We start from the raw sequence: 16,142 nt of genomic DNA, 5'->3' as shown, positions 1-16,142 counted from the left end.
AAAAAGCTCCCCAAATGTTCCTAATGCAAACCTAGGTTTGCTTCCACTAGTGTAGATTTCAAAGAGCTGGTCATTTTCAATCAAGAAGTTTTGCCATCTGCAGGGCATTTTTGAGAGGGATCAAGAGATAAGAAACCTGGCTGGATAAAAACAAAACATCCTAGGAACAGAATTTCAAACACTTTACAGTAATAATCATTGCAGGAACAAAACATAGTTATCTTCAAATTTAAATTTATTAAGACATTCAGCTATGTCTGTCAGTCTACATCCAAATTTGCTACTAAAAATAAAATAAAGTCACATCCCACGTTAGGAATATCGAGTCTGAAAAACACTTTTTGAGCCAAGCCTATTGTATAAATAAATGACTAGTTTCTTTTCATATCAAAATTCCCATAAAAAATTACATTCCCCCCTCCCCAGTTCTACCTGTAGCCATGATGAATGTAAAAATTTAAATATGACACATCCTTGTCAAAGAAAAGGTGCAAAGTCTATTAACAGCTTTAAAAGTGGCATTTGCAGAGTGTGATCATACAGTTATGTACTCATTCCCAAAGTGCAAATATTGCCATAATTTAACACTGTTTTGATTCAGTTGCAAGAATTAAACATTACACAGGATTGAAAAGTACACTTAGGGCCTTTATCAGTGCCCTAAAGCCCCTCCCACTTTGGTCTCCTACACTAACGTGGACCCCAAAGTGTTCATCAGAGTTTTAGTTTACTTCACACAGCCAACACAGTATACAATATATTAACAAAAGTTCCATATACATCAAAATATTGAAGACTCCATCATAAAGTTCAAGAGTCTCAGATTACATGAATGCACCCGCAAGGCCCAAGTGCCCACCCACCCCTCCCCTAAAGCACATACCAAGTACAAGCGCGCTTCAGTCTTGGACTACAATCAATGCTCTTACATCTCTGATTTCATTTCAGTGCTGTACAAAACTCAATTATCACCTGACTGAGTTCCAATTAACTGAGGGAAAGGGGGGTGGTGAAAAGAGCTGGTCACTACTCATACTCTGTAATAAGAATGATCCTGTCCCATGGAAAGTGAAATGTCAGTTCCGCTTCTGCCTGCTTCTTCCCATGCTGTCCTGATGCGTTTATCCTCCTTGCTTAAGCCCCTTTCAAGCACTCAAATCTGATTTTATTTATCCCTTACAAATCAGGGGCAGTTTCTGAAGTTGAGGTTGAATTTTCTTGGCAAACCTCTACAAAATATCAGCATAGGACATATAAATACATTTTGATTAGCATACATTGTAAAATTTCTCCCACAATGTCAAGGGGATGAAAGCAAGCAGTCTCCACTGAGAGTACTTCCTGGATCAGATCCTTGGAATGTCAAGTTTCCTGCCTCATCATCTCACACATTCATTCCTCAAATCTGAGCTCGAATTTCATAGTGAGTTAACCCCTTCTCCAGACTATCAAAGCGTTACTTCTGCTTCTTTTCTTCTAGGCTGACCTCAACAGGACATGCTTCATCTTTTGCACTAAAAGGATATTCCTTAGGATCACAAGTCCCTTCCTGGCTATCTGATCTAGTGTCAATGCACTCATTATTGTCCCTAGAACCCTCCTGCATCCCAGTCCCTGGAGGACGCTCTTGATCTGGAGGTTCAGTTCCTTCCTGAAGCATGTTTTGCTCGACTCCAGCAGGAGGCTGTGGAACCAGCTCAGTTCCTAACCCTGGAAGCTGGGAGGAGTTTTTGAGGTGGCAGTGGCACAGGGGGCAGGTCTCCTGGACATACAGCCACTTCTTGAGACAGCCTGCATGGAAGAAATGACTGCAAGGTGTGATCACAGCAGATTTCATGTCCTAGAACAGGGGGAAAGACATCTCAATAAATGCCTATTATCAAAAATCTTTGCTGCTAATCCCAAAAGTTCTAGTTCCAACACTTCTTTCCCACAAATTCCCCACAGAAAATTTGTAACACAGATTTTAGAATAAAACTCATTTTAGATTACAGTGATAATCCTCCTGCCTTCAGAGACCCCTTTATACCAACAACGCAAGATCCATTGGCTAAACAGTTAAAAAAAGAAGTAAAAACCAAAAATGAGAAAGAAATGAACGTCTGAACTGGCTTCTGCCTTCGTACAAAACACGAGGATCACACAACTACTGCGGTGTGATTGCTGGGACCCCCGGCATGGCAGAGTGTACTCAGAACCTCAGAAAATCTGACGAAGACAGGACTTTCCACAGTGATGCTTCAACACAGCTCGAGAGATTATTCCATAATGAAATTACTGGCAAGGAGACAAAATCAGCCCCATACACCAGGGTATTGGCAAGGAAGTGGCAATTTCATTAGGGACAATGTATGTAACGCAGTCTTCAAGATACAGTCTGTATAAGCCAGGGCTTCTCAATGTGCGTCACAGCCACCCAGAGTGCTTGCTAACCACACACATTCCTGCCCCCCCCGAACTGGGATATCTGAAGATGGCATTCACAAACCCATAGTTACAGCAAGCCACCCATGTAACTTTCATGCACACTCAAGTCTGATAATCACCGAATTAAGAAGTGGTATTACTTTCCATTAACGTTCCTTGCAGAAGATATACTTGGGGAGGGAAGGCTGAGGACATGAGTTAATTGTTAAGAATATACATTTGGTGATTCAACCATTAATTTTGTTTAAAGTCCCCAAACAAGGAGTTGTAGTTGTCACAGAAATTCCTTGCCAAGAACTGGTAACACCTGGGAGTCAACTTTTAAGCAGAAAGCCATCCAAGGAAAAGCAGCCAGCTGGGAAGTGAAGCAATTTGACTTTAATTTTCTGTGTGGTATCAGCAGGTAGTTCTAGCACCTCAAAAAAAGTGATGTGACAACAGGAAATACAAAAAGGAGACTCTTAAATCCCAGAGATGGAATATTTAGATATCGGCTGCTGAAGTGGATGTGCCCTGTCTTCGACGTGCTGTCCTGCGTACGACGATGCTACCAAGCACAAAGGAAGCAGAACCAAGACAACGACCACTTCACTTGGGGGGGACCTACAATATTCCTTAGTCCCTCAAATGCAAAAATAACCTGGAAAACATTATTTTGTGAGTACCCAAAAGTATGTTCTAGTAACAATAAAAAAGTGGTAGTTGCATTTTATTCTTAGACAAAATTCTTATACTAGATAGTCTTTAACACAAATAGATACACACCCCCATCTAAACTGTAAAGCAGCCTTGGACAAAGAACATTCCCTCATATTCACTGACACTATCTATAGTTTTATTTCACCAGCTTACACTCTTTTAAGAGCAATTTTAAAGTTTGTTGTTGCCCTTAATTTCTATCCATACTTCCAACAGTACAGTTTAGCTATAAAAGCTGCTACTTAACCATCCGCCTGCACAGGTTACTGGTGACTAAACTGTAGGCCTGTTTTTTGTTGTGATATTCCCAAACTCATTTAAATACTATCTTTCAATTTTAATAGAAAGCAGATGTCAGCTATTCATAACACCCATGCCAAAGATGCCAGGAAGGCCAACTACAATGGCACATGGATTGGCTACCTCCACCATATCCTCCCGCCCCCACTTCCAAACACACAGGCTTGTATCCACCTCAGATATCCACCAACCCACAGGTAAACACATACTCTCTCTACCCATGTTAAGTAAATGAATACTTCTTCCCGATCCTGGAAATACCAGAAGGAAAAGCATCAGAATCTTGGCACACCACTTTTCAGAAGTTGCTGACTCCTGAATGATAGTATATATTTGACAGTACATATATATATATATATGTGTGTGTGTGTGTGTTTGTGTGTGTATTTGGGAGTAAATATAAAATACACCTGACCTGTTTTTCCTTTATTTATGGGTGAGCAATGTTGAAAATAACAATCAATTAGAACTTGAGGGACTAAATTTAAAACTTAGTTCAGAAATAAAATGGAAATATTCTACATATTCTATCAGGTCTTTAATAATTTCTGAGACCTATTTTTTTTTTAACCAAGGAAATAATTCTGCCTAGAAATTTAACTTAAATTTGGTTAATATGGTTAAAGTCCCAAGGGATACACCAACCACCCACCCAAATGGATTCTTAGTGTGCTAGTTACCTGATAACAGATGGCACAAATATCGTTGTGTTTCTCCAGCTGCTCTTTTGTAGCAATGGGTAATGATTTAATCTTATTCACAGCATCCCTACGGAGAAGGAAGCTCTTCCACCCCAGCTGTGCCCGAAGCCACACATTGTAATAGGAATGGATGAAGATGATCATTGAGCCCATTACGGTCCATTCTCCAAAGATGGTCTCTGAGACACCATAGGCCACCACACAGAGGGCCACAAGAAACTCCAGAAGGCGGTAAGTGCCATTCACATAGTAGATGACATCATCCATGTTTTCCACTGGCTCTTTTCTGAATTCCTCAACCATAAATAAGACATAAATAAAAAGTGTTCCCAAAACCTGGGGGGAAAATACGTGCATTTTAAAACAGAGTATGACCACTAAGAAAGGCTTTTCAGAGACTTTAAGCACTAACAACATTCCTGATACTTAAAGGATGCCATATTTAATATCAGAGGAAACCATGGTATAATTAAAATGTGAGCTATCTCAGTAATCCAGGCATTCGATACGAAAAAGCCGTATCCTGAGACGTAACTTTCTTAAAATAATTCTGATTAGTCATCCTTTTTCTCTGCATTTTATTTATTTTATTCCCCAGATCAGCAAAACCCATTAAAATTCTATTTAAATTCCCTAATTCTGTAGTCATACATGTTCCTCAACTTTCAAAGAACTGTTACCTTTACAAGGAACAATGAATAAATCTTTGTTGCCAGTGTTTTATTTTCTTTTACTTCTTACTGATCAGGCAGCAAAGATCCACTTTCAAGTTACAATAAGCTTATTATTTCCAGGCAATATTCTCTCTTGTGTGTATCTATGTGTGTTTTACACAAATAGGTCATATATTCATACACATCATGAAACTAAGGATATTTTCGAGTGAGTATTTAAAAAATATGCTCCAAACAAGCTATACAATCTTTTTAATATTTTTTAGTTACTTATCAACTTAAGCTTTACACGATAGCTCTATATCATTTTAAGCATTTGCAAAGTTTAATTACCTTGATAAAAAAATACAGTGACATAGATAGGTGGTAGGTAGATTATTTTAATAACCTACCATCTAACTTATATGCTCATATCCATGTAATGTTTTTCTGATAAGTAAGGTAGGAAGTAATCACCAAAATAGGCTACTTATAATCATTTATCTCGAAAAAGTTTAATTCCTTTTATGGAAGGAAAAATACGAAAATCAGCTATTACATAAAGTTAATTATTCCCAGGCTTACCTGAAGAGAGGTGAGAATGCTGCTAGAAATAATGATAAGCAGCCAAAAATCCATGTGGAAAAACTGGCAAATCATGTAAGCCATGTAAGCAGGGAACACTAGTAAAAATAAACAAAGGCTCACAGCACGGAAGTGTTTCCATAAACTCCTAGAAAAAGAAAAATATTCCTTTAAAGCGCCACTCACCCAGGACCACAACAATCACGTTAGCAACTGATAGGTTGTAGGCCATGCTGACATTTCCCACACACTTTACTAAGCATCCTTCTCCTTGCCAGTCACTATACTAGATTTCAGGACAAGGGTCACAGACCTGGTATTTCAAAGCCACCTGAGTCACCTTTTCTCTTCTCTCCGCTCAGTCAAAATTGTCAAGCACCATCAATTCTTTTTTTTTTTTTCTTTTTCAATAGTTAGCTTTCAGTTCCATCTTCATTCCTACCAATTTCAAAGTGACTTCAGGCTTTTGGAGCATTAAGCCTTAACAATAATGTGTGATGTTAAGTCATGAGACATCTTCTTCCCATCCGTTGCACTGTGATGAAAGTCTTCTGCTACTGTGAGCGCAGTATTACCAAAAGAAATGGTTCTCCAAGAGCTATATTAATCCTCACATCTGTCAGGAATGGGGGCGGAAAAACTATGAACCACTGTGTTGTAGGACCTACGAGCTGGTCTTCCTCCCCTAGTCCCAATCTATCCTGGACACTGCCTGCCTGATTAATCTTCCTAAAGCTCTACTACTCCCCGTAATATTGTCAATGCCTTCTCTAAACTTCCTAGCCTGGCATCTGAGCTCTTAGACTCCCAATTTTTTGGTCCAAACTTGTTAATACCTGTTCCTCACTATAAGCAACGATGGTTAATTAACTGTACTCCCAGAAAAACGCCAGCCTCTTACATCCCACTAGAAATGCCTCTGCCCCAGTCTCTCTTGCTCTAAACCCTTTAGGCTAGCTCAAGCTGAACAAACCAGGTAACATGAATCCTTTCTCCAGGAATCACTGATCTTCTCAGAATTCTTAACACTGGTACCAGCCAATCATACACTAAAATTGTAGTCTTGTTTCAATGATATAGATATTTATATGTTGTATGCCTAAACATTTTTATTTAGAGTTATCGAAATAATATATATGTACACACACATAAAAATGTCTTATCACCCAAATTTAAACTCCTTGAAAAAAACAATTCCTTCTTCACGTAGCTCAGCTTTTAAAGCTAAAGGCTTGTTTGAAATGCCAAATAAAACTTGAAAATTTATTTCTGCTTGATATTTTTCAAATTATTTTCCATCTATTACTACTTTTTTTTTTTAAGATTCTTTTTTTTTTTAAGATTTTATTTATTTATTCGACAGAGATAGAGACAGCCAGCGAGAGAGGGAACACAAGCAGGGGGAGTGGGAGAGGAAGAAGCAGGCTCGTAGCGGAAGAGCCTGATGTGGGGCTCGATCCCAGAACGCCGGGATCACGCCCTGAGCTGAAGGCAGCCGCTTAACCGCTGTGCCACCCAGGCGCCCCTACTTTTTTTTTTTTTTTTAAACCTATCTATCTACCCAAATGCAAAGCCCTATGATAAAAGCAGGACAAAAGTTATCATGATTGTCTCATGGGGGAACACTATTTATATAAGTATATATATAACTTCATATATATATATAGTTTAATGTATACATATACTTTATATATAGCTTAGTGTGTGTATATATTATCTATATACTTTTTACATATAATACTACTATGCTTTTAAGACACCCAACAGATCAAGAGACTTCTTAGACTTAGATTTCAGTTTCTGATCCCACTTGAACCCCACCTGTCAAGGGTGGAATACATACACAGAAGCAGTCCCATAGTTATGGCAAAATGAGAAGGAACACAATTTTTTTCTTTTGTGTCTTCATACATCAAAATATTCTAACAAATCATTCCTTTAAATACACCCAATTTAAGATAGATTGTATATCAAGTTCTAAAAGAGAAACAAAAACCTTCCCCAACAAGTGCCTTAAGTAGAACTTCGGAAAATCTTTCTGTACAATAGGAAAAAAGTGATTTCCACCCCCTGTGAGTTTACATATAGTTACTTTATAGACCCAATTTACAAACAAATAAAGATAGAGGGCTGCCACAAAAGATTTAAAAAAAAAAAAGATATTAGATATTTCCATTTCCTGGGTAAATAAAAGCCAAAGGTGGAGTAACTTTTTAACACCGTGATCACAAATCTAGAAGAAATCAGTGTGAACCCAAAACAGATTTCCTCTTAAAACATAAAACTCAATTACAATCTATGTAAACTGAGTATCAAGACTTAAAATTATTAGACTTCCTATAAAACATGTACATTTATTCATTTAATCATTGAGGAAATGCAGATTTCAACCCAAAATTGTTTAGAGCTCACGGCTACAAAAAAAATTAATCTGTCTTAATTTAAAATCATTATCTGTGATCTCAAATCCATGCAGTCTCAAGGAGACCAAAAAAAGTGGCATAAATCACCCTTTCTATATTTAACTATAATAATATAGGTGAGGAAGAAAAATAACCACACACAAAGTTAAATGCTAGACTGTATGTGACTTTCTAAAATTAGTAATTCAGAGAAGAATTATTATTATGGTAAAAATTAAAGCTAGGTACTTTGGAACTGTTTTACAGCTTTTCTTGCAAACATTTTCTACCTTCAAAGTTATGGGACAAACATAAACTTGCCAGTAGTTCTGATTTGAGATTCAAAACATAAAAAGTTTTATTTTTTTAAAGAAAGGCAGGCAGGAATTACTCTAACAACAGTTATACTTTATTAGATGTTAAATTATAGATCACTTTCTTTAATAGGGTAATTTGCCTTAAAGCTTGAAATATATTTTTCAAAATCAAGTTATGATCCATTTATATAAAATAGGTATATATTTACGTTATAGACACAAGTGTATATTTTTATATACATACACAGAGAACCATAAACCCCATTATATGCCAAGAGTTATAATCTAATTTTGGCATAAATGTGTATACACACACACCAATATATATACACAAGCACGGGTGTGTATATTATATATACAAGTATATATATTCTTATTTAAGCAGTGAAAATTCAATAAAAATCTAATTTAAAATTAAATCTAAAACGAATAGCAGAAAACGACACTGAAATCTTATCCCATTAATAGGCTAAGCACTATAAAATTTTTAAAAAATTTACATTCACCCCAATCCATTTTTTTCAGAAGTTTGTCCCTTGAAAATCTATGTAATTTAAGTAGACCATTATCCTAAAATTCCTTGTTAAAAACTGAAATAAAATTTATAGATAAAGGCAACAATTATCTCTATAGCTAAAACTGAGACACCTTAGTAAGTTAAACACTAGAAATTACCTCTAGTCCAAGCAACTCCAAAACATGTGAGGCTTTTCTCTCCCTAATAATTATGTCTTCAATGAAAGAGAGAAGCAGTGTTATATGAACTATCGACAGTATCTCTTAATTATTTCTCTAATTTGAGAATTAAGATACTTTTTCATTTCTTTTCTCAATCCCCAGTACTCTGAATTAGACATAATCCTTGACTCAGGATACACTGTCACCATTGGTCTGTGGGTGCCTCTCTTTTGACTGAGCTAGTAATCTAATTCCTATCTTAAGTACTGTAACAAGCCTTTACGAACCCGTCTCGCCATACAAAAGTGAGGGCCCGGACGATAACCCACATTTAACCATATAGCAGGCCTGCCTATTCCACGTCCTGCTTCCCTGCACCCATTGAAAGCATTACCTTGAATCTGTGTTCTTTACTCTCTTGCTTGCTTTCCCTTTTATAGTTTTATTAATCTGTACGTATTAAGAGTCTATTTTAAATTTTTGTTTTTAACATAAAAATAACATAAAAATACTGTCTTTTGGAATTTACTTTTTAACTTTATAATGCTATGAATCATGCATATTGTCTTCTGTGTCACTGTATTTCTAACATTCCACGATGACTATTATCACATTTACTCACCCACTTTCCTGTTCGATTGTTATTTGGGTTGTTCCCAGATTTTTGCTACTGTGAACTGTGCTATGAACATTATTACACCACTTTATACTCCCACCAGAAACCAGGGATACCATGTCATCTAGACCGTCTTCCACTCTAGATAACCAGCTGACTTTCCTCTCTCTCCCTTCTTTCTTCCTTCCTTCATTTATTCCTTGCCAATCCCACAGGTTTAAAACAGTACCTCAGTGTGGTATTGATATACACTTCTTTGACCACTAAAGACGCTGAACTTCTCTTCATATTCATGTGTCTCCTCTTTCACTAAAAGCCTAAAGATAAGAATGTATTTCATCCATTTCTCTTGCTCATTTGAGCTGTTTGTATATGATACCAATTCTTGGGCAAGTGAAATACTATGAATATCTTCTCCCAGTTTATAAAGTTAACTTTAGGTCTAAAAAGTTATTAACTGTAATTGTGAGATTTATCACTCTTTCCTTTCATAATCATAGTCATTCTTAATTCTTAGTCTCGCTCTTCCATACCAGTTCTGTCAGTTTAATAAACTGTTTCCTACTTCAAAGTCCAAAATTTATTAGCCTATGTGAGTTTTAATTTTTTGTTTTTGACATTTTAGGTCTCTAACACTCCAGAGTTGATCCTTTGTTTATAGTGTGAGATAGGAACCCATTCCATCCTTTTCCAAATAGAAACCATTTTTTCCAGCAACATTACAGAAAAGTACCACCTGTCCCCACTTATTGGACATGCCACCCCTGTCATATACCAAAGTCCAACATATATGGGTCTGGTTAGGGGCTCTCTGTTCCACTGCTCAAGCTGTCTATACTCCACCCAATATTACAAATCTGCATAGTTCCTCCTACTATGAGTGAAATAAAAGAGTATCTTTCTCAAGTTGTCTGATTTCAATACAGGGATTATACTCACCTCACAGAATGAGTTGGGCAGTATTCTTTTCATTGTCTCGAAGTGTGTGTGTTTCAAATAGGGATAATCTATTCCTTCAAAGTCGGAACTTGCCTGTAATACCATCTGGGTCGAGATGTTTGCCATTTGTTTCCACTACTTTAACAGCTACAGAACTATCCAAGTTTTTAAATTCTTCTTGAGTCAGTTTAATAAGTTATATTTTTCTCATACTCTTCCATTTCATTTGTTTTAAAAAGTACTGGCATATAGTTGTTGATAGTACCCTCTTACTTACCGTAGGCGATGGTAGGAGAGAAGAACCTAACCCTAATGATCCATCCCTTTTCCATCCTTTCACAGCCAAGAGCACCTCTCGGCCTTAGGCGAATGCCGCAGCAGACACCAGCAAGAACACTGACATAGATGCAAAATAACCACCCCACACCCACACACAGGACTTCTCGGTTTTGCTCCTTTACTTCTAAATTTCCTATTTGACCTTGGAGGAAAAAGCCAGTAATGAGGCCACTTCAACATCCTCGTGGGAATCAGAACTGATTTATTGGTTCTTACGGCAGTGGAATTATAGATTTCTTTCTTTTTTCTAATACTTTCTATAGTATTATATTAGTCTTATCAGTATATGCTAAATTAATTTGTATAAGTAATACTACTAAATGATACTGCCAGAAATGACAAAATAGTGTTGTACTTAGGTCAAAAACAACCCATTTAAATGGCTACTTAACTGAGTTCACCACTGAGTTCAACATCTTAAATGCTACCATTTGAGAAAAATTTCAGAATGTTCAGCAATGTGGGATATGGGGATAAAAAGATAAATCTGATGAATTGTAACTAAAATGTTAATTTGGAATGTTTTAAAAATCTGGTGTCAAAATTCTATCTCCCAAAAGATTGCCTGTTCCCTTACTCATAAAACTCTACCGAAGAAGCAATAAATTCAGGTATTTCAAAAATCACCAGAAGGTCAACAGACACTGGAAAGAAACAGTGACTCTGAATTTTTAGTAATTCTTTATAGAATGCCCTTGTATAAACTACAGTAAGTTTAATTCTATCTTAAAGAGCTAAATAATAACTTGACTTTTATTCCTTAAGAGAACATCTGTAATATGGCATGAACATGAATGCAGCTATTAATTTCGCCTGGTTCCATAAGATGTCAAGAATCCCCACTAAAACCTCAGTAAGTTGCAACTGTCTAAAGGCCATCAGATGAGGCCATTATTCCATAAATGCCTATCTTTATGACTGCCTGAGAGCCTTTGTTTCTCTCTCCTTCACATGATTTTTCTCCGTTCTCTCAATGCTTTCTCTGCTTTAGGATTACACAGAATAAAATTATATTTTTTACTATATTTCCTGGACTAAATCTGATGCTCTCCATTCTTCATTTTAAAACTGAACAAATATAAAAGGTATTAATTAAATTTCTCTGAAGAAAAAGTTGACTTGTAATTACATGGCCTTTGATGTGATTTCTAACTATAAGAATCTGAGAGGAAAAAACAGAAAAGTCAAACATATAGAAAAAATAAAAAGGTAAACTTGTTACCTTAAGCTAATACCAATTATTCATCCATTTTCGGTCTCTAAACATTATCTAAATCCTCAGACAACACACTCATAAAGAATATTACAAAAATTTCTTTTAGGAAGTTTCTTACTTGTCTCTAGATGCTCCCAGCGCCAAAACAATAGGATCTGCAATCTCTAACATAGACTGTAGAATAGAAGCGACGACAATGAAAAGGATAATACTGAGCAGGAATGCCCGGTGAACAACCTGCAGCTCTATCAGACCAGTCTGCACTGCCAGGATTAACAGCGTGACTCCTTCCGTCATGCCCCTAAATTAAGCACATGTTTTCAGAAAAATAAACAATCAGAATCTCATCTCATTGCAAGAGAAAATAGTCCAAAGACTTACACTGTTGTTACATATTGGTGATCTAGTCTGACTTAGACAAAAAACCTGATCAGAATATTAACTTATATAGAACATCGATGTAACAGTAATACAGAGTCACAATACACCATTATATGTGCGCAAAACATTAACAGCTATTATTTTAGCCCACAATGAGGAGATAAAAAGCAACTTCCAAGATAAATAAAAGTGTTCTAACCAGGCTTTGCTAATGAGCCAGACACTCTACCATTCTTAGATAGCCACTGAATTATACATATTTTAACATGAGATATATTTTGATTATAAAAAATAAAATCATAGGTGAATGTCTTCATAATTTTGGGAGTAGAAAAGGTCTCTTTAAGCAGACCATAAGAACTAGAAGACACACATAAACTTTTTTGAAATTCAGTTTCTATATGGAAAATATACACAAAATCCTGAGATCTTTTTCATCTTATTGACTTGATTTATAAAGAACTCTCACAAATAAATGAACGAAGGATAAGTCCAGTTTTCAAAACCACAAATGAGCAAATATTTCGAAGTTTGAGGACCCAACCACTGACACGAAATTTTGAGAAAAATGGGGACACTAATGTTGAGATAAAACAGATAAAACCTTTCTGCAGAAAAACTTGCTAGTAAATTTAAAAATGTGTATACCCTTCAACTCAATAACCTTACTTTGTAATAATTTACTCTATGGATGCGCTATAAAAAATTTAAATGTAAGAGAAAATATAGTGAATAACAATATGTTATGTGATATCACAGGGATAGAATTGGCAAAATCCAGACTCTGAAAAATTAAACAGGACAATCTGGTGTCTTCAACAAATAAAATTTTTAGAAAGGGAAAAAAATATAACACAGCAGGGACCTAAATATTAAGAGACTTAAAAAATATTAACCAATTGCAATATGGGCCTTATATGGATATGAAGTTGAGCAAACAAAATGTTAAAAAAAAAAAAAAAGTCAGGGAAATATGAACACCAACTGGGAATTTGATGTGAAGGAATTCTCTTACTGGGAATGAATGTGCTATTGTAGCTATGCTTTTTCAAATGAGACTAAAATATTTATGGATAAAATGTATTATATCTGGAATTTGCACCAAACAAATGCAGCTGGAGATAATGGAGGGGACAAAGTAAGTGGAGTAGATAGGGGCATTCATGACAGAAGACTGGCTGTATTACTGGAGATGGGTGACAGGTATATGGAGGTTCATTTTACTATTCTTTCAACTGTGTTAATTTGAAAGTTTCCTGATTAAGAGTTAAAAAAAAAAGGACATATACAAGGGTACCATTTTTTAATAGCAAAAAATGAAAAAAACACATCCATATTTTGGAATACTATGCCTTTATCAAAAAAAGAGTGAGGAGGTCTTTGTGTTGACATAAAAAAACATCTAAAATATATTTAAGTGAAAAACTAAGGTGCAGAACCATGTACAGTATCTGGAAATGAAACAAAAACAACAGTAGCAAAAAAATATATATATGCGTACTTTTCCCTGTAAGAAACTTTAACCATTATAAGCTGTTACCTTCAGGGAGAGGAAATGGCAAGCAGGGGGAGGAAGAATTGTCACTTCCCATTTCATATTTTCTGAATGGTATGAATTTTGTGAACTTATACATGAATTATTTTTCTTTCTTGCCCTCCTCCCTCTTTTGCCATTATAAAGGTGTTAGCTGGGACTAGCAGGAAGATTATAAAGCATACTTTTTCTTTTTTTCCTCTTCTATCATAAAAAAAATAATGTACACCAAAATAAATGTTTCCTCCAATTTACAAGGTATGCACCATCTACCGATTCTGAAACATTCCATAAAGATTTAAAGATTTTTTTTTTTAAGATTTTATTTATTTATTTGACAGAGAGATAGCCTGCGAGAGCAGGAGCACAAGCAGAGGTAGTGGGAGAGGAAGAAGCAGGCTCCCAGCGGAGGAGCCCGATGTGGGGCTCGATCCCAGAACACCGGGATCAAGCCCTGAGCCGAAGGCAGACGCTTAACGACTGCACCACCCAGGAACCCCATAAAGATTTTGAGATTATATAAATTTATATAAATGAAACCATTAAAAATTCCTATTAACAGAAATCATTGACAAGCTCTAGAAATAGAGTTTCCCAATATCTAATCTTAGTGATTTAATAATCAGATTAACTACTCTGCATTCTCATTAATGCACCCTTTGAAACTTCAATCAGTATCAAAATTATGTCCACACACAAAAAATTTTTAAGTATCAAATACAGAAATTTGATTTTAACAGGGCTACACTTAAACTTCAAATGGGAAAAAGCAAGCTATTAAAAATCTCTGGTGGCTCCTCTGGAAGACCGTGTGGAGGTCCCTTAAAAAGTTAAAAATTGAGCTACCCTATGATCCAGCCATTGCACTACTGGGTGTTTACCCCAAAGATACAGACGTAGTGAAGAGAAGGGCCATATGCACCCCAATGTTCATAGCAGCAATGTCCACAATAGCTAAATCGTGGAAGGAGCCGAGATGCCCTGCAACAGATGACTGGATTAAGAAGTTGTGGTCCATATATACAATGGAATATTACTCAGCAATCAGAAAGAATGAGTTCTCAACATTTGCTACAACATGGACAGCACTGGAGGAGATAATGCTTAGTGAAATAAGTCAAGCAGAGAAAGAGAACTATCATATGATTTCTCTCATCTATGGAACATAAGAACTAGAATGATCAGTAGGGGAAGAAAGGGATAAAGAAAGGGGGGGTAATCAGAAGGGGGAATGAAACATGAGAGACTATGGACTATGAGAAACAAACTGAGGGCTACAGAGGGGAGGGGGGTGGGGGAATGGGATAGACCGGTGATGGGTAGTAAGGAGGGCACATATTGCATGGTGCACTGGGTGTTATACACAACTAATGAATCATCGAGCCTTACATCGAAAACCGGGGATGTACTGTATGGTGACTAACATAATATAATAAAAAATCGTTATTAATAAAAAAAAAAAAAAAAAAATCTCTGGTGGCTCAGCTGGTTAAGTGTCCACCTCTTGATTTCAGCTCATGACTCATCTTGGGGTCGTGAGACTGAGCCCTGTGTCAGGCTCTATGCAGGGTGTGGGGCCTGTTTATGATTCTCTCTTCCTCTGCCCCTCCCCACCCCCCCCCAATCTCTTAAATCTAAGAAAGTGTCCAATAAATACTGATATGTACATACAGTAAAAATCCATCTTTTACATATGGAAATTCAGTTATATTTTCATAGTATTTTAAATCCAAATAGTTGCAACCATTCAAAAAAATAAAATCTCAAAATTCCATTTCCTCTGAAATTCATCATTACTTCTTCAAGTTATATATAATATTTACAAGTCTAGAGACATCCATAGTCAAGTACTTACCTATTCATGGCAGGATCATTCATGAAAGCTCGGTAACCCTGCAAGTAAAACTTGCAGAGTGTCAGAACACCCAAGGCAACAAAGGAAACCGTGAAGACCAAACCCAAAAGCGAATAAGGAGTGCTGCAGCATTCAGCAATACTAGAAAAAGGGGGGTGGGGAAATATTGACAGATAAAAATTTTCCATTTGAAATAAAACCATCTTAAGCCTTCAAATAACCACCAACCTTGATCTGATTCTCATCAATTAAACCACCCCAAACCAAAATTTGAGGTAAAAAATCACCTAACCACTCCATTAATAATTTAAATCCATTCTATTATCCTAATCTGCATTTTTAAAATCTCTTTAGCAAATATTCAGTACATAGTACCATATCTGAAACAATGTCTTCTCTATTTTTATATATCTATCACCTCTTTCAAAAGCAGTAAGGACTTAAATTTTCTTCAAACCCTAAGAAACACATAATTAACATGGTGATAATATTCAAAAAAG

General features: G+C 36.2%; 1 protein-coding gene across 4 annotated transcripts in view; it reads right to left on the bottom strand.

The window, feature by feature from the left end:
- Positions 1–217: 217 nt before the first annotated feature.
- Positions 218–16,142, bottom strand: part of RNF145 (ring finger protein 145) — a 97,768-nt gene continuing 81,843 nt past the window's right edge. For all 4 annotated transcript variants that reach the window (XM_045792015.2, XM_045792013.2, XM_045792011.2 and 1 more), the window contains 5 exons: positions 15,643–15,783; positions 11,991–12,173; positions 5,366–5,513; positions 4,107–4,463; positions 218–1,840 (listed from right to left, as the gene is read on the bottom strand). In XM_045792015.2, the coding sequence (XP_045647971.1) occupies positions 1,457–1,840; positions 4,107–4,463; positions 5,366–5,513; positions 11,991–12,173; positions 15,643–15,783 (1,213 nt within the window). In that variant the 3' untranslated portion in view covers positions 218–1,456. The remainder of the gene's footprint in view (positions 1,841–4,106; positions 4,464–5,365; positions 5,514–11,990; positions 12,174–15,642; positions 15,784–16,142) is intronic.

The sequence above is a fragment of the Ursus americanus genome, chromosome 15 (assembly GCF_024610735.1).
Source record: "Ursus americanus isolate L20-20 chromosome 15, mUrsAme1.1.p, whole genome shotgun sequence".
In the NCBI taxonomy this organism is placed as follows: Eukaryota; Metazoa; Chordata; class Mammalia; order Carnivora; family Ursidae; genus Ursus; species Ursus americanus.
The sequence above is the reverse complement of the archived record's forward strand: the minus strand, read 5'-3'. Positions and strand labels throughout refer to the sequence as shown.